The 19,073-nt window shown below is 41.9% G+C and overlaps 2 protein-coding genes across 2 annotated transcripts in view; one reads left to right on the top strand and one right to left on the bottom strand.

The window, feature by feature from the left end:
• Positions 1-19,073, bottom strand: part of LOC112049126 (titin) — a 57,794-nt gene that overhangs the window by 3,399 nt on the left and 35,322 nt on the right. Inside the window, exons 16-25 of the mRNA XM_052890834.1 lie at positions 16,320-16,430; positions 14,690-14,842; positions 13,550-14,521; positions 11,915-13,291; positions 10,592-10,876; positions 9,873-10,014; positions 8,289-9,001; positions 1,726-2,019; positions 1,099-1,203; positions 266-463 (exon numbers count right to left, since the gene is read on the bottom strand). Coding sequence (XP_052746794.1) covers positions 266-463; positions 1,099-1,203; positions 1,726-2,019; positions 8,289-9,001; positions 9,873-10,014; positions 10,592-10,876; positions 11,915-13,291; positions 13,550-14,521; positions 14,690-14,842; positions 16,320-16,430 — 4,350 coding nt within the window. The remainder of the gene's footprint in view (positions 1-265; positions 464-1,098; positions 1,204-1,725; positions 2,020-8,288; positions 9,002-9,872; positions 10,015-10,591; positions 10,877-11,914; positions 13,292-13,549; positions 14,522-14,689; positions 14,843-16,319; positions 16,431-19,073) is intronic.
• On the top strand, positions 4,581-7,730 carry LOC128199731 (uncharacterized). The gene is made up of 2 exons (XM_052890722.1): positions 4,581-5,053; positions 6,576-7,730. Exon 2 carries the CDS (start codon positions 6,610-6,612, stop codon positions 7,681-7,683), a length of 1,074 nt encoding a protein of 357 aa, XP_052746682.1. The 5' UTR covers positions 4,581-5,053; positions 6,576-6,609; the 3' UTR covers positions 7,684-7,730.

A 19,073-nucleotide genomic window follows, 5' to 3' on the forward strand; every position in this document is an offset into this window, starting at 1 on the left:
ACAAGTGCGTGACTCCACTCAAGGTCATTCTCTGCCATTACAGGGCCTTATTTTGATTATAGTTTGATTATCGACATTAGTTTTCTTGTTTTTGTTATCTTTTCTGAGCATTTCATTGTTTATTATATGCCTTATTAATTATTAAATATACATTTTGTTAATTATTATGGAAGTTTAATTCACTCACACCACACGCACGCTGCCATAAAGTGGTGACCCCGAAACAGTCCTAAATTAATAATAAAAAAAAAATAATGTTGCTCACTGGCGTGTGCGACGAGGCGCACGGGCGCGCAGAGCGCCGGCGGGCCGACGCCGACGCCGTTCTCGGCCGACACGCGGAACTCCAGCGGGCGGCGCGCGCGGATGTTCTCCACGCGGTGCTGCAGCGAGCCCGCCGGCGCCGTCACCACCTTGCGCCACGCCTCGCTCGCCTCCGCCTCGCGGCACTCCACTATGTAGCCTGCGAAATACAATTTTTTGACGTGACAACTCGATGGAGTCGGCTGCACACTCGAAAAAAGATGACGTCATGCGTCGTTCAAACGAAAACTTTAAATATCGGAACCATAGGTCAACACTGATGACCATTGGTTCCTTGGTCACTAACTATGGGCCTTATAAGAAGGCTCAGAGTCACACAGCGGGCAATGAAACGAGTTATGTTCGGAGTATCTCTGCGTGATCGAATCAGAATTGAGGAGATCCGCAGAAGAACCAAAGTCACCGACATAGCTCAACGTGTCGCGAAGCTGAAGTGGCAATGGGCGGGGCACAGTTCGAACAGCCGATGGCCGTTGGGGTCCCAAGGTGCTGGAATGGCGACCCCGCACCATAAAGCGCAGTGTTGGCCGACCCGATGGCCGCTGCTGGAATGGCGACCCCGCACCAGAAAGCGCAGTGTTGGCTGACCCCCCACCAGGTAGTCTGATGACATCAAGCGAGTCGCAGGGATTCGCTGGATGCAGGTGGCTCAGTATCGTGATGTTTGGAAGTCCCTACAAAAGGCCTGTCCTGCAGTGAATGTCCATCGGCTGATATGATGATGATTATTATTATTTTATTTAAATATAATAAATATAGTCTGTCTCTACTCACTGGTGAGTGGCGCGCCGCCGTCGTACTCTGGAGGCTCCCACTGTAACGTGACGGAGCGCGACGTGACGCCTCCGGTGCGGACACGACGCGGCGCGCTCGGCGGCGCTGCGCACAAACAAAACAAAAGTCAAAGTGAGGCCTCCTTCATCCAAAAATTAAATATCACGTGTCTCAAACGGTGAAGGAAAACATCGTGAGGAAACCTGCATACCAAGAGTTTTCATAATTCTCTGCGTGTGTGAAGTCTGCCAATCCGCATTGGGCCAGCGTGGTGGACTATTGGCCTAAACCCTCTCATTCTGAGGAGTTTCGAGCTCTGCAGCGAGCCGAATATGGGTTGATAACATTTTATCTTATATATAATAAGTTTTTTTGTCTTATGTATCTGCAATCGGTAGACAGACTATAAGCAGATTTGTTGGAATAAATTTGGCTTAACCAGACAGAAAGACCATTGTCTTCAAGTCTGCACAGAGTCGAGCACATCAGCTCGCTTTAACCGCTTAACTCTTTCCACAGTTAATATCCCGGAGGCCAGTGGATTGAGATGTTTCAGCAATCTTTCTTTGTGTTTCAGCTTATATTTGTTGGGTTGATAATGAACTGTCTGTCGCTATCAATACTTACATGGTCCATCTTCGAGGGTGAAGTCTTGATCGCTTTCATAGGGTGCACTGACACCTATTCTATTCCTGGCGCAGATTCTGAAGCGGTATTTCGTTCGTGTCTCCAGTTTCTCCACACGTGTCTCAGTCTTCAACGCAGTTGTCACCAGACGCCATATTCCTTCGGCGCCAGCTTCAACGCTATAGTCCAGTACGGGACACCCGCCGTCCGACGCGGGTTGTTGCCACGTCAATGTGACCCCAGAGGATGTGGTGCCGAAGTAGCCGAGGGGACCCTGCGGCGCTGACGGCACGTCTGCGAATGAGTAGCATCGTATTATCAACCGATTTCATATAAATAAAAATCGCAGCTCATTAGAGCTACCTGGAACCCGACCCACCTCGCCTCGAGTGGTTAGTATACTTCGTGTGGATTTGTATGGGCATACGCTCACTACATCAACTCCGTACCATCACCGGATCGCCTCGCTTGCGAGGTGTCCACGCGCGGACTGCGAGTGCTATAGTATGCGCGTTATCATCTGAGTCGTCCGGTCATAAAAGTCAAAAAAGATAGGAATGTGCAGCGCGCCTACCTGCGCACCCTAATTATCGATAAACGGCTACCTGCGCACGTGCTAATGATGAGTCAATAATGATTTGGACGATTCTGATTGGTCGGTTTCTAATGTAATTGCATTGCGTATTTTTTTTGCTATAAATGTGTTTACTGCAATTAAATAAATACATTCATGTGTTACTCGTTGCGCACTATGGATACTTTATTTTCTAACGTTGATCTGAAGAAATTACATGGCGATATTAGCCCTCAAGCTCGAACACTGATTCACAACGTATTCCTGTTTCTCAATGAATTGAAAATTGATCCGAATAAAGTGGCTTCTCTAAATTTCAACAAACCACGTGAAATGGCCGCATTTGTTTGTGGTGTGAGCAGAGCGACAGTGGACCGAATCAAGACGGAAGTATCACAATCAGGCAGTACCTGTATACCAAGAACAAATTTTAAGAAACCACAAACCGTCACTAATATTGACGATTTTGATAAAAGTGTGTTGAAGCGAACTGTAGCTTCATTTTATGAGAATGGAGAGTATCCATCCGTGGCGAAAATTTTAGAAAAATTCCGTGAACAATTACCCGATTTTAAATGCGGCAACACTTCAATGAGAATACTACTGAAGGAGGTTGGGTTCCAGTATAAGAAAAATAGCGAAGGACGTAAATATTTAATGGAAAGAACTGATATTGTTTGTGCTAGAATGGACTTTTTAAGGAAATTGGATTTACTTAGAAGAACTAACGATCAGCGACCACGTTTCTATCTAGACGAAACATGGATTAATCAAAACCATGCAAGAAAGAGGATGTGGCTTGGAAGCAACGATGAAGGAGGTTTCAAGAATCAGCCTGTGGGAAAAGGCCAAAGATTAATAGTTTGCCATGCGGGTTCTGCAAGGACTGGCTTCGTTCCAGATGCGAAGCTAATATTTAAAGCGGTGAAATCAAAGGATGCTGATTACCACACAGAAATGGATGGCGAAACATATATGGCATGGTTTTCCGAATTCCTGAATCTACTTGAAGAGCCCTCAGTTATAATTGTCGATAACGCAAGCTATCATTCGATACAGTTGGAAAAGATACCCACAAGAAACACGAGGAAAGCTGAAATTCAAGAATGGTTGACAAAGAAAAAGATTCCATATTCCAGCAACGAAATTATTGAAGAATTAATAAGAAAAGTAAAAGCCAGTAACCCGCAGAAGGTCTACGCTTTAGACCATCTGGCAAATGAACGAGGTCATGAAGTAATAAGGCTCCCTCCATATCACTGTCAATATAACCCAATAGAATTAATTTGGGCACAAGTAAAGGGAGAAGTTGCGAAGAATAATAATACCTTCAAGATAGCAGATGTCGAAAATCACCTCCACCGAGCCATAGAAAATGTCACACGAGAAGACTGGGCCAAATGTGTTAGGCATGCCGAAGAACTTCAAAACAAAGATTTACAAAAAGCTCTAATTAGAGATCACGCGCCGCTTATAATAAATTTGGCAGAAGACGAAGATTCAGATTAATTTTATTTAGTTAATAATTATATAATATGAAATATGTATTATATTAAATCAAATATTGTTAATTTTTTTAATTTTGTGAACAAGATACGATAATAAACTTTACTTATCGATAATATGTCTTTCATTGTTACACCCTTCACTAGACGGCTCCATAAGACCCATAAGTGCAAGCGAGATAGATATAGAGAAATGATTTATGGCCCTAAGACTCAGTTGTTAACGCGCGTACTATAGGTGCACCACCCGATAGCTAGGTGTGATACGTGCACACATAGGACCAAATGCTTGTAGATTACTCGGAAATTCGTAGACAATGCGGCGTCCACCCGTGGTCCACCTGTCGACTACAAGTGGATGCCTAGCGACGAGGCGGTGCGGGTCCCGGGTAACTCTAATGAGCTACGATCTTAAGTATTCTAAATTAAGAAGAATAACATTTTTTTTAATATGACCTGAATGATAATAATAAACAATTAAGTAAAAAGACAGTGAATATATTATATTCTTATTAATTTGTTTTTTTTTATAACCTGATGTTGTGACGATGCAATGCCTTGTAAGATGGAAGCAGGATTATTTGGAAGAGGTATTTACAAATTTACCCATACTCCTGACGGTTTTTACCCCGAAAACTTAAACTTGACAAATAAATACAGAATGCAAAAACATAAAATGTCTTAGGTACTTATGAGATAATTTTATAGTTTAGATTTAATGAAAAAATGTCACTGAGATGTCAATGAGAAAAATTTGCTTTTAACAAAATTTTCATTTTTATGATATTTGGCTCGGTTTTTTGGATTAAAATTGGCATCAAAGTGATTCTTTATCGCGAAATACCCCGTGGTATTATTTTCATCTCGAAATGTGATATTAACAGTTGTTTTTGTTTCAGAGCGGGGCTACGCTGCGCGGCGGTGCGGTCGCCGGGCCGCCTGCTCTGCAGGCCTCCTCGCTGCCGCTGCCGCTGCCGGGGCTTCGCTCGCATAAAGACTTTATTGTGCATAGTTTTAATATTTTTTCATTTTGTTAAATACGTGTTGTGAAGTATGAATCCCAGTGCTTCTCAAGTTGATTGCCTAGAATGCCCACACTGTAACGATGGCAGGCTGTTTAAAGGCCGCAGAGGCCTGAATATTCATATCGCACGCTGTCACGGACCACCAACGCAATCTTTGACTTGCCCAAATTTTACAAGCGATCAAACAAGCAGCGATAATCAGGTTCCATTCGAAATCTTATTATGTAAGTACAGTCAAAATATTCCATTAGTAAAACGCATTCCGCGGGGAGCTAGGATATCATTAGCTAGATCCTTATCACAGACCATCCAAAATGTATTATCAAATTCACTTTCGGCTTGGCAAAATCTCTTTCTTTTTTCCTATAAACATTTCTATGTCAATAAAACAGAAAGCGGGTCGTTATGTGCAAAATTAAAAAAAAATAGTTTGGATGATCGCGTTTTTTCAATTCCTGATTATTCATTTCGGACACAAAATTACAATTTGAAGAAAATTGTGGAAAACAAGGTTATGGATGGGGATCTTAAAAACGCCGCCCGCATATTGTTCTCTAATGATACTTTAGCTCCTTTCAATGAGGTAACTCTGGAAGCCTTAAACGAAAAGCATCCTTCACCAAATACCAACACTTTGCTTCCAGACCCACCACTTAAGCGTTCGTTTTTGCAGATAAAGGATGAGGAGACTTACGCTGCGATAATGTCATTTTCTAGTGGCTCTGCTGGTGGCATGGACGGCATAACTCCACAACATCTAAAGGATCTTGTGGCAGTTACTGCTGGGGACGCCGGCAGAGCGCTATTGAGTGACATTACCAGACTTTGTAATCTCATGTTATCTGGCGAGGTAAATTCATCCTTTTTACCATTCCTTTACGGTGCAAGGCTTTGTGCTTTTAATAAAAAGGACGGTGGGATCCGCCCCATCGCTGTTGGTTGTACTTTTCGCCGTTTGGCGGCAAAATTAGCGTGTAGACACATTGTCACTACCCTAAAGGAAAAGTTTCAACCAATTCAAGTAGGGTTTGGTAGTAAAGGTGGTTGTGAGGCAGCAGTACATTCGGCTCGTACATTCTTAAAGAATGGCGAGGTTGAAGTACTGCTGAAAGTAGACGTGAAAAATGCTTTCAATTCTTTGGATAGGGCAACTTTGCTGAACGAAGTTTCAACGCATCTTCCTGAAATTTACCCATATGTTTGGCAATGTTACAGCTCAGATACCAAATTGTTTTTTGGAAATAACGGTATTAAATCTAGTGTAGGCGTTCAGCAGGGGGATCCTTTAGGTCCAGCCCTTTTCAGCTTAGGGATACATAGCCATATCTCAAATTTAACATCTAAATTTAACATATGGTATCTTGATGATGGAACTATTGGAGGCAACGTGATTGATGTCTTAAAAGATCTTAACGAAGTTAAGCAAAAATTTAGTCAAATTGGTTTAGAATTAAATTACTCGAAATGTGAATTATTTTTCACGGAAAGACTGTCGCAAGAACGACAATTACTGGCTTTTGAATTATTTAATAGAATTGCTCCCAATATTAAAATAGTTAACAAGCAATCACTTTGCCTACTTGGTGCTCCTCTTTATGACGAAGCCATTCAACCCAATTTGGATCAAAAACTCAAAACATTTTCGGCTAATACAGACAAATTGGGCTCTCTAAATTCTCACATAGCTTTTTCGATTCTAAAACATTGCCTTTTTGTACCTAAATTAATGTACGTTCTACGTTCTAGCCCAATTTGGAAATTTCCTGGTCAACTCGAAAATATGGATGCCACCTTACGAATCACACTTGAAAAAATTCTAAATTTGCATTTTGATGATCAGTCTTGGAATCAAGCTACTTTACCGGTCAAATACGGTGGCATCGGCGTGCGAAAAATTTCTAGTGTTGCTCTTCCGGCTTTTCTTTCCTCTGTGCATAGTATAAAAGAGCTCAGTTCTCGTATTCTTAATTCCAATTCAGTTTGCATAACCTATGCCACAGAGGCTCTAGAGAGTTGGAAGGTCAGATGTCCCAACGTTGACATCCCAAAGGAACGTACTACACAAAAACTTTGGGATGCTCCATTGGTTCAGCTGACACATGAAAATTTAGTTCAAAATCTTACAAGTGCTGTAGATAGAGCCAGGCTTCTAGCATTATCCGAAAAGGAATCTGGGTATTGGCTCCATGCCTTGCCATCGAAAAATCTTGGCACTTTATTAGACAACGAAAGTTTTCGTGTGGCTCTAGGACTCAGATTGGGTACACCATTGTGTTTAGAGCACAAATGTCCATGTGGGAAAGAGGTGAGTAAATTTGGAATCCACGGGCTTTCATGCCAAAGGAGTGGCGGTAGGCTATTTCGGCATGGCTCTCTTAATGACATAATAAAAAGGGCTCTTGCCACCATAAATATTCCTGCGCTAATCGAGCCGTTAGGAATCAGTCGGGATGATGGCAAGAGACCTGATGGATTGACGCTGGTTCCCTGGGAAATGGGGCGGGCCCTAATGTGGGACGCTACATGCGTCGACACATTAGCACCGTGTCATATCAGGGAGACAGAATCAAGACCGGGAGCCGCAGCAGAAAAAGCTGAAACCGGTAAGTGGCTCAAGTATGCCTCTCTAACAGAGAGTTACATATTTGTACCTTTTGCCGTGGAGACCCTTGGGCCATGGAGTCGCAGTGCCAAAAAATTTTTCCGTACTATTTCACCGCGGCTTGTTGCCTCGACTGGTGACAGAAGGGCTGGCTCATTTTTTGCGCAAAGGATCAGCCTGGCTGTCCAGCGCGGAAATGCAGCCAGTATTCTTGCCACCATTCCACGTGGGCATGATTTGTATAGTTATTAGGATAAGTTAGCTTAAGTTCCTTATTGTATTCTTTCTCAATAAAAAAAAAAAAAGACGAATATTAAAAAAAAAAAAAAAAAAAAAAAAGTTTAGATTTTATAGTATAGATATTTATAGAAAACAGTTTGTGGGAAATGCAATTTTCTATACTTATAATAAATCAATACAATTCTGTACATGAAATATATTTCCAAAATAACTATCAGGGGTGATTAGTGATCGATACTGATGCAAAAATGCAATCAGTAAAATTTTTGTCTGTCTTTATGTTAGTTATAGAAACAAAAACTACTCGACGGATTTTAACGAAACTTGGTATAATTATTCTTTATACTCCTGGACAGGTTATAGTATACCTTTTATCACGCTACTATCAATAGGAGCAGAGCAGTGAAGGTAAATATTGGGAAAACGGTAGAAGTTACTCCATATTTACAGCAATACTACTGTAAGGGCTGGATTAAAAAATCTAAGGGCGACCGGTAGTATCAAATAAATGTTGATTGTTGTAGAATTTTGTAGTAGAATTTACTAGTCCATAATATTTTCCATGTACAGTAAATAATTAAAATAATCAGGTAAAATATCGATTTCAATCAACTCACCATAAACTGCAAGTGGAATATCAACAGACGCGGCTCCGGCCTCGTTGACCGCCTCCACGGAGTACTTGCCGGTGTCAGACCTCCTAACACTTCTTATGGTCACGGTGGTCACATCTTCCTCTGCGGAGACTTCGACCCTTTGCACGTCAACGTCCACGCCGTCTTTCCTCCAGCGAACCTCCGGGTGAGGAACGCCGGTCACTCGCACCGCCACCGACCAGTCCTCCCCACTTACGTATTCGCGTTTCACGATTTCCTCATCAACGATAGTCACTGTAGGTTTCTGCTGTATACGTATCGAGCACTTTGTTTCCACGTGACCGTATTTGTTGCTCGCTTTGCAACGGTATTCACCCTCCACCTCGGTAGCAGCGGTAAGGGTTAGCGACGCTACACGATCGCGGTAACTTCCCGTAGACCGCGGTAGTGTTTTACCGTTTTTGGTCCACGCGACAGTAGGCATGGGGTATCCGCCGAAAATGCACGACATTTCAATGTTTTCGTCGAGGGACGCGACGACATTCCTCAACGGTTTCTCGACAGTGGGCGGGCCTTCTTTGATCACGGTCTCGATGCGGACGAACTCTGTGATCTCGGACGATTCACCGACGCCTACTTCGTTGACGGCGAATACTCTGAATCTGTACGAAGACCCGGTGTGCAGGTCGTCGACTCGTCGTTGCAACGATCTGATGTTTTCTATTGCGGTCCACCTGCGTAGAAATTGTGTGGGTAACAATTATTTCATTTGAGTCAATTTAGTACAATTATTATGGGCTCACACAATGGGCAGGCCACGTTTGTTCGAAGAGTCGATGGACGTTGGGGTCCCAAGGTGCTGAAATGGTGACCCCGCACCGGGAAGCGCAGTGTTGGTGACCCGACACAGGATTCGCAATGGCGTGCACTTCATACATGCACTAAAGTACTGCATACCCTAAGGGTTGTTTTCTTAATGTTTACTAAACGAACACTTTCCCAGTTTGGTTGATTTTTTTTACTACCCTGATCGACAAACTTATACACGCCACTGGGATTAGATCCCAACACCTCGTGATCTCAAACCACATCCCGATTACTATAGTCTGGCAAGTTCGTTGATGACACTCCCATGATATGTGGGCGACGGGGAAAATACTGCACGGGTGTGAAATCGTGCGTGCGGGGAAGTGAGGTGCATCAGTCGTGGGTTTTTCTTTCATAGCTACAAGCCCCCCAACCCACGCGGAGGCTGTATCTCCGTACCGTGAACCGTAATAGATAGACAGTTGAAATGAGAAAAACGTGTGCGTATCGGGACGCTCGACAAAAGTGATAACTTAAACATGCTGCTGAGAAAGGGAAGTTAGACAGAGTGGCGCAGTAACGCGTTACGTTATAAATCGGTTTACATATCCCATAATAAGTTATACTTCAAAAACAGAATAATAGAATTATTTAAGGGGGCTCCCATAGAATGAACGTGATTTTTTGCCGTTTTTATAAGTTATAAATGATAAGGAAACCCTTCATTCGTGAGTCCGACTCGCACTTGGCTAAAAAACCAGCCAAGTCTAAGTTATTAGTTACAAGTAAATTACTAACTCAGCGGTGTCGATCTCCTGGTACTCAAGGATGTAGCACTGGATCGGCGAGTAGCCGTCGTGTTCGGGCTCCGACCAACACACGTGCACCGACGTGTCCAACACCTCCAACACGCAGGGCTTGCCGGGCGGATGCGGCACGTCTGGAACACACATCCATTGTCACCAAAGAAAGAAATGTGGCGACCAAGAAGGTCGCACGCTGTTAGATTGGCCGTTGTCTTATTTTTAAATATGGAACGCAATAGGCTACTCGCCTGCTGTATAAAACTAAGAAGACTTTTTGCATATAGGCAGTTTAGATGCCTAGAAACTCTACGTCACATTTCTATTTGTGAAAATAATCTCGTGATTGTAATATTTTTATAAAACAAAATTGTATTTTTACAAACGCCAATCATAAACTGTGACATCATTCGACCGAAAATGTGACATTTTTTCATTTATATTAAATTTTTTTACTGGTTATTATTGACGGGACAAATAAAATATAGCTTTTAATACTTCCATAAATTAATTTAAACACTGTTTACAAAAGAGGCAAGTAGCCTATTGTGCGGATTGCGTATTCTGACATATGTCGATTTCACATTATACATTCTATGTAACAAATGTCATCTAGTGTCAACCATTCGTGGATATCATGCAGTACATTTAATGTTTATTTGAATAAGTTGTTAATAAAGACCTAATAGGGCCGACTGGCGTTGAAAAACGTACCCATAACGATGACCTCGATGTCAAGTTGCGCGTCACCGAACTCATTCTCCAGCCGCAGCGTATATACGCCGGCGTCAGCGGGCTCGGTCCTCCGCAAGGTGAGGGAGGCCGCGCCGGGCTCCGAGACCGGCTTGCGTCGCTTGGAGCGCGGGAGAGGCTCGCCGGCGCGCCGCCACGTGTCGCGCGCCATACGCCCCGTGTACCGCACCGTGAGCGTAGCGTCAGCGCCGCGTCGTACGCGACAAACCTTCTCACACTCCACGAACATGGGGGCGGTGCCTGCCTCTGGATAAATAACCAATCAATCAATAAATAAATCAATCAATCAATCAATCAATCCATCAATCAATCAAAAATTTCAAGTTTTCAACTTTAAGCATTGACTCTCAGTGCACCAAAAGCCTAACAGGAAGTAACTGAGCATACGAGTACATTGGCTTTATACGGAGATACTTGTTAAGCCATGCAATTATTGTAATTTAGCATTTATTATTTTTATTTTTATACTCTTATCTGTATATTTGTATATTTTATACTGGGTGTTTTTTACCTTTGAATAAACAATTATTATTATTATTATTATCATTATTATTTAAGCTATATATATTGGTCGACCTAGTAGGATAGGTGGATCGAAGACATCAAGCGGGTTGCAGGTTATATTATGTAAGAAATAGTAGTCTGAGACGGATATGACTTCAAATGGCCCGACTTGTTTCCGTAAAGAATGGGGCGTTAGAGAGGGATACTGATCGGTTGGCGGGAACGACTTGCGATATAAGTCGCTCGTGGTACGATCGGCTTCAGTGTGTTCGAGCCGTCCACATTTCTTGTTGTGTAATTCTTTAAGGGTTACTTGGGATAGGCGGGGAAAGTGACTTGAGTAAAAAAGGGGAGTGTTTGTTAACAGTCAAAGGCGCCTTTAACCCTACACACAACGTTCACAAGTACGTGACTTCACTCAAGGTTATTCTCTGCCATTCTACGGTCTTATTTTGGTTACAGTTTAATTTATTAATTAAATTTTTCTGACAAATGTGGTGAATCATAGCCTTTGTTCGAGATTAGTTTTCTTATTGTTTGTAAACCAATTCTGAATCTGCTAAAAATTGTTTATTTATTTATTTTATTAGTATAATCAGCTGTGTATAGAGAATTTAATTGCCTATTGGGATTGCTTACTGCGACAAATGAAGAAATTATTGAAATTAAACAGTATTTATAGCCGGAGCTAATTCAAAAATTCCTTCATTCAGTTGATCAGAGAATCAATACCAGAACTTTTTAGTAATTTACTAAAACGTTAATGTGATAAAGACTCACCTTCGACTTTGAGTTTCGTCGAACATCTAGTATCTTCTAATTGACATGAATATTCACACTGGTCTTCTTCTGTGCACTTTCTGATAACGAAAACACGTTTCCTTCCATCCGATATGAGGTTGAATTTTTCGGAGTCTTCGATCGCGGTTTTCCGCCGGAACCAAGTGACCCTGTCACTTTCTTCTGGCACTTCGACGGTTAAATAAGCATCAGTGTTGACAGGCACCACGATGAACTCCGGCAATCTCAGTGTGAAGTCAATGGAAGGTTCTTCAACAGTGAGCCGAGCGGTACACTTATCATTACCGACTTCGCAAGCGTAAACTCCTTCGTCACTCTCTTCACAATCGTATATCTTTAATTTTTGTTTCTTTCCATCTATCGTGAGCTGAATTCTATTCGAGAACTGAATTTCAGAGCCATCTTTGAACCAACGCACTAGTGCGTCGCCCTTCGTGAGCTCGATCTCGAAAGAGGCTCGGTTTCCTCTATTTACTCTTTGATCGCGAAGCCGCGTTATTATCTCTGGAGGCAGCTCTACGACGGTCACTTCAGCGGTACATTCGTCGTCACGCAACTTGCAAGCATATTCTCCTTCATCGTGAACCGATGTATTTCTTATGAAAAGCTTCCTAACGTTTCCACGTTTCTCTATCTCGTACTTATTTCTCTTGGGTTTAATAATTCGTCCATCTTTTTCCCAAGTGACGTCAGCTGTCTCTGAATTGATCTCTACTTCTAGTATGGCGATATCTCGCTCCTTGACTTCGAAATCTTGCAACTTACGAACGAATTCAGGTATAGTCTCGTTCACTATTAATGTCGTTGCAGTTTCTTGATCTTTGACGATACATTTTATAGTTCCTTCATCGGTTAATTTACTCTTTTTAATTCTTAGCTTATGTATTCGGCTTTCTTGTATAATTTCTCTATGGTCCATACCACTGAGTTCCTTACCGTTGTGATACCACCTTGTAGAAACTGTATGAGATGTTTCGCATTCTAGCACCACTGTCTTGCCTTCCTCCGTTTCATATCGTTTCTTTAGGTACCTAATGAATGTTACTTTATCAACGTCTATCGTGACTCTTGCTCCATGAGACGCTTTACCAGCAGAGTTTGAAGCGACGCATTTGTAATCACCAGAATCGACTTCGGAATCCACATTAGTTATAACCAGTTCTATGTTTTCACCGTCGAAGTTCTGAGTTACGGTATCACTAGTTGTAAGTATATTGTTATTTCTGTACCAAGTAATCGATGGCACGGGGTTTCCGGTAACTTTAGCATTCAATCGTATTACGCCCTTTTCTTTTACAGTTAACTCATGGAATCTATTTATGAATAGTGGAGGTTCAGCGTCTTCTTCAGTCGGTTCTAAAACAATAAATTTAATTAACTGATAATACATATATGCCTTTTTATATTATGGCATTCAAAGTTACTTGTAAATTATTAGAATACTAGCAGACGTCTGCGATTTCGTTTGCGTGGACTTCAGTTTTTTACAAATCGAATTGTAGCTGCAGCGCAGCGGAGAAACAAACAGACACAAACTACCAAACCTTTGTAATATTAGTATGATACCGATTACAATATAAATAAATCCATAATAAATACTACAAAATTCCTTACCTTCAATTGTGATTACTGCACTAGTCTCAGCGTTCCCTTCGCTGTTAGTAGCTTTGAGAGAATAAACTCCATCATCTTTCCCTCTCTTTGGTTTGATTATCGTAATGGAATGTATGTTGCCATCGGTTTTCTTTATTGGCTCTTTAATGGGCTTATTATTTTTATACCACGTGACCTTTGGCTCAGGGCTTCCAACCACTTGAGTAGTAAGAACAACACTTTCCCCTTCCCTTATAGTCATGCTCTTCAGAGGTTCGATGACTTGAGGCTTTTCTTTTTCACCCGTTTTTATTTTTAGCACAATAGGTAAACTAGCTTCCCCTTCCCTGTTTACTGCTAATACTGTGTACGTTCCCTCTTGGAACTTTTTAACGTTCGATATTTTCAAGACACTGCAGTACATGTGCATGTCAGATTCAATGGCTACAGAAACTTCATCATCCGGAACTACTTCTTCTCCTTTGAAGAACCACGCAATGTCAGGTTCGGGGATAGCGACTAAGCGGCACTCTAGGAATATTTGCGAACCTTCATCCACGTACTGTGCCTTCGGGCGTTTGGAGAAAGTTGGGGGGATTCCTTCGAGGATATCAGCGAGGGAAGATTCACGGGATAGGCTTTTACGTGACAACGGAGCCATTTCTGAGCCATGATCGGAAAGCGGTGCGTCAACTGTCAACTCGGCAGTACTGGATGCGAAACCAGCCGCGTTTTTAGCTACGCAAGTAAATGTGCCTGCGTCTTCAGGGAACACCTCTCTGATTATCAACGTGGCAACATTGTCATCGTCATAGTACATCTGGAAGTCTTGCGAAGGTTTTATGATGGCCGTTTGTCGGAACCAAGTTATTTGCGGCCGAGGATATCCTTCCACTTGGCATTCGAATTGTACTGTCGAACCGTCAGGGGTGTGTTTTGGACGTAATTTTTCTACAAATATAGGACCGATCGCCCTCTCCTCTGAAGTTGGTTCTAAAAACAATAATATTTAATTTAGGAATATTAGACATTGAGGGTAATGTAGATTAGCTGTCAATACAAATTAGCCAATTCGATCGATTCAGGTGTGGCTGTTAAACTTCTTGAAGTACAAAATAAATTTGATGACGGAAATAAAGGGTGACTGATCTAAGTACTTACTTTCAAAAACGGGCAGCTTGTCAATTTTCTCATTAAGTTTCTTCTGCAGGTAGAGAGTATAATTAGTTTCGTCCATCAGATACTGCGCGGGCACCCAGCCCTTTTCTTCCGTGAGATGCTTGCGAACGAACCACCAGTCCTGATTTGTTGTGTCTGCAAAACGTTTCCGAGTCGTTAGCGATCGTAGAAAGAGAATCGACGTGCCACTTGGGTAGTGCCGACTCAGTCTAAGATGGACATTTTGTAGGCCTCCGTGGCGCAGTAGTATGCCCGATGGATTTACAAGACGAAGGTCCTGGGTTCGATCCTTGGGCCAATTTGGGTTTTCTTAATTGGTCCAGGTCTGGCTGGTGGGAGGCTTCAGCCGTGGTTAATTACCACCCTACCGGCAAAGACGTACCGTATACAAGCCGAAGGGAGTGTAGATTTTCATCCTCCTCCTAACATGTTAGCCCGCTTCCATCTTAGACTGCATCATCACTTACCATCAGGTGAGATTGTAGTCAAGGGCTTACTTGAAAAAAAATAAGCTTAGTTTGGAAGATGTAGACCACATGTATGTAAGTTTGTTCTACCACATTCACACCATACAAACCACATACTTCTGAGTCTGACGGTCTCGACGCGGCATCGTTCCGGAACGCTAAATCTGTTGACGGCACGTCCTTGCGGGGTTGTAACTATTGTCTGGCAAGTTCGTTGATAACTCCCATGATATGCGGACAACGAAAACACTGCGCGGGTGTGAAATCGTGCGTGCGGGGAAGTGACGTGCATCAGTCGTGGTTTTATTCATTGCTACACGCCCTCCGACCCGCGCACAACATCGGGAGTGTTACGAACGAAGTTGCCAAGCTACAACCATTGACCCGTTCTGGGAATCGAACACAGGACAGCACTACCAACAGGGATGATGACTAGGTTTGAATATATATTTTTATGATACTTTCGGGTAAATAATTCTAGATATTTGCAAAATAAATAGGATTATAAAATTTTAAAATCTATTAAAAATATTTCATCGTGATTAGATGAAAATTCATACAGTTTTAGCTTCCTTACATTAAATGTGGCATTTTTCAATACATGAACTATAAACATAAACGCACAAATAACAAAGGTATGAGTAATTTTGTTTGACAGCCCATACAAATCTAACGATGATTATGCACCTACGACGTCATTAAATCGTACCATTTTGTATGTAGCGTTTTTCAGGGATCCGCGGCAGCGCCGCAAATCTGACCCTTTAAATTCCTGTAGCTTAGAAAGTAATGATCGCAGATACCCTGTTACTTTTACAAAATTGCTTTACTATTAGCACACTCTTAATTTATATACAATTAAAACTGTCATCATCCCTACTGCGCCAGACAGGACGCGAAATGCAAATAGGTTTAATATTGGACTAGCTGATGCCGCGCGGTTTTACCCGCGTGGTTCCCGTTCCCGTAGGAAATCGGGGACAATGTATAGCCTTCGTTGATAAGTGGGCTATCTAACACTGAAATAATTTTTCAAATCGGACCTGTAGTTCTTCAGATTAGCGCGTTCAATCAAACAAACAAACAAACTCTTCAGCTTTATATATTAGTATAGAGTATAGATTTAATAGACGTAGGTTACCCACCTAGTATATAGAGGCGCTCGCCTTCGACCAAGTTGATTGCTTCATCGGTTTCAGCCACATAGCTGTAGACTGCAAACACGGTGTCTCCACAGCGCACGTCTGCCGGACTTGCTGTAATAACCAGTGCCGGATTAAGCTAGCGCAAGGCCGGTAGCAAATTTAAACAGGGGGCCCTTTTAGGTTAAGAAAAACAAATTCTAATTTGTTTTTCCCCCAAAAGTTATCTTCATATTTAAAAATTTTAGGGTTTTCCTGAGATCTACAATATCCTGCATTTTTGTTTTCAAAATTGCAGGTTTATTACTTTCGGAGATTCAAGTTTTTTTTTGAAAGAATATTTGCCATATTTTTTATAATATAACCAATATTCCCATTTTCCTCCAAGAAGTCGGGAAAGACTGTGCTAGGAGTAGGTACGACAATAGACCAACAGGGTGAGGATTGAACCACCACCCGTCGGTGATGAGTCCACCCGCTTTTACCGTTGAGCTATTGAGGCTGAGGTTTGAATCAAGCTTTAACAGTACGTATATATATCTTCGAATAACTCGAAAAGCCATTTGTTTTAAAATGATCCTCATAAGGAGCTCTTTAATTTGATGAATCACACTGTATGAGAGCCGTGATAGCCCAGTGGATATGACCTCTGCCTCCAATCCCGGAGGGTGTGAGTTGGAATCCGGTCCGGAGCATGCACCTCCAACTTTTCAGTTGTGTGCATTTTAAGAAATTAAATATCACGTGTCTCAAACGGTTAAGGAAAAACATCGTGAGGAAACCTGCATACCAGAGCATTTTCTTAATTCTCTGGGTGTGTGAAGTCTGCCAATCCGCATTGGGTCAGCGTGGTGGACTATTGGCCTAATCCCTCTCATTCTGGAGGAGACTCGAGCTCAGCAGTGAGTCGAATATGGGTTGATGATGATGATGACTGTATGAAGTTTGCAAAAAAAAAATTTGTCCATATTGCCCACCAAAATTGACCTTCATATTTTATTCTCGGACGCGGGGCCCCCATCTGAACGCGGGGCCTGTAGCAAATGCCACCTACCGCCCAATGGCTAAACCGGCGCTGGTAACACACAACCACATCGCGACTGTCGGGAGTGTTTGGTGCTGCAGCCGCTTTCGCACGACAACGACTATGTCTGTAGAATAGGTAGACACTTTCTAGGGTTCCGTAGTCCACAAGGAACCCTTATAGTTTCGTCATGTCCGTCTGTCAGTCCGTCCGCGGTTTAGCGCAGAGACTATTGCTACTAGAAAGCTGTTAATTTGCATGAATATGTACTAACTAAAAGAGTTAAAAAGGGGCTGAAGTATTTTTAAATACAAATAGTTCATGTTTTTAGTTTTATTTTTGTAAAATGATTAGTGAACTATTTTATACTTTACCATGCGAACACGCGGGCGTCCGCTAATATAATAAAAGCAACAATTAATTTTCATTTATACGATTATCTTACAAATGAAAATTAATTGTTGTCCGTTATTCACGCTAAGGAGTATTGGGTTTAATTGTAATCCGTTACTCACGCTAAGGAGTATTGGGTTTAATTGTAATCCGTTACTCACGCTAAGGAGTATTGGGTTTAATTGTTATCCGTTATTCACGCTAAGGAGTATTGGGTTTAATTGTTGCCCGTTATTTACGCTAAGGAGTATTGGGTTTAATTGTTGTCCGTTATTCACGCTAAGGAGTATTGGGTTTAATTGTTGTCCGTTATTCACGCTAAGGAGTATTGGGTTTAATTGTTGTCCGTTATTCACGCTAAGGAGTATTGGGTTTAATTGTTGTCCGTTATTCACGCTAAGGAGTATTGGGTTTAATTGTTGCCCGTTATTTACGCTAAGGAGTATTGGGTTTAATTGTTGCCCGTTATTTACGCTAAGGAGTATTGGGTTTAATTGTTGTCCGTTATTCACGCTAAGGAGTATTGGGTTTAATTGTTGTCCGTTATTCACGCTAAGGAGTATTGGGTTTAATTGTTGTCCGTTATTCACGCTAAGGAGTATTGGGTTTAATTGTTGTCCGTTATTCACGCTAAGGAGTATTGGGTTTAATTGTTGTCCGTTATTCACGCTAAGGAGTATTGGGTTTAATTGTTGTCCGTTATTCACGCTAAGGAGTATTGGGTTTAATTGTTGTCCGTTATTCACGCTAAGGAGTATTGGGTTTAATTGTTGTCCGTTATTCACGCTAAGGAGTATTGGGTTTAATTGTTGTCCGTTATTCACGCTAAGGAGTATTGGGTTTAATTGTTGCCCGTTATTTACGCTAAGGAGTATTGGGTTTAATTGTTGCCCGTTATTTACGCTAAGGAGTATTGGGTTTAATTGTTGTCCGTTATTCACGCTAAGGAGTATTGGGTTTAATTGTTGTCCGTTATTCACGCTAAGGAGTATTGGGTTTAATTGTTGTCCGTTATTCACGCTAAGGAGTATTGGGTTTAATTGTTGTCCGTTATTCACGCTAAGGAGTATTGGGTTTAATTGTTGTCCGTTATTCACGCTAAGGAGTATTGGGTTTAATTGTTGTCCGTTATTCACGCTAAGGAGTATTGGGTTTAATTGTTGTCCGTTATTCACGCTAAGGAGTATTGGGTTTAATTGTTGTCCGTTATTCACGCTAAGGAGTATTGGGTTTAATTGTTGTCCGTTATTCACGCTAAGGAGTATTGGGTTTAATTGTTGTCCGTTATTCACGCTAAGGAGTATTGGGTTTAATTGTTGTCCGTTATTCACGCTAAGGAG

Source organism: Bicyclus anynana, chromosome Z, assembly GCF_947172395.1.
Source record: "Bicyclus anynana chromosome Z, ilBicAnyn1.1, whole genome shotgun sequence".
NCBI lineage: Eukaryota > Metazoa > Arthropoda > Insecta > Lepidoptera > Nymphalidae > Bicyclus > Bicyclus anynana.

Excerpts from the sequence above, each read along its gene's own strand:
- LOC128199731 (XM_052890722.1), top strand. The coding sequence starts at position 6,610 with ATGGATGCCACCTTACGAATCACACTTGAAAAAATTCTAAATTTGCAT.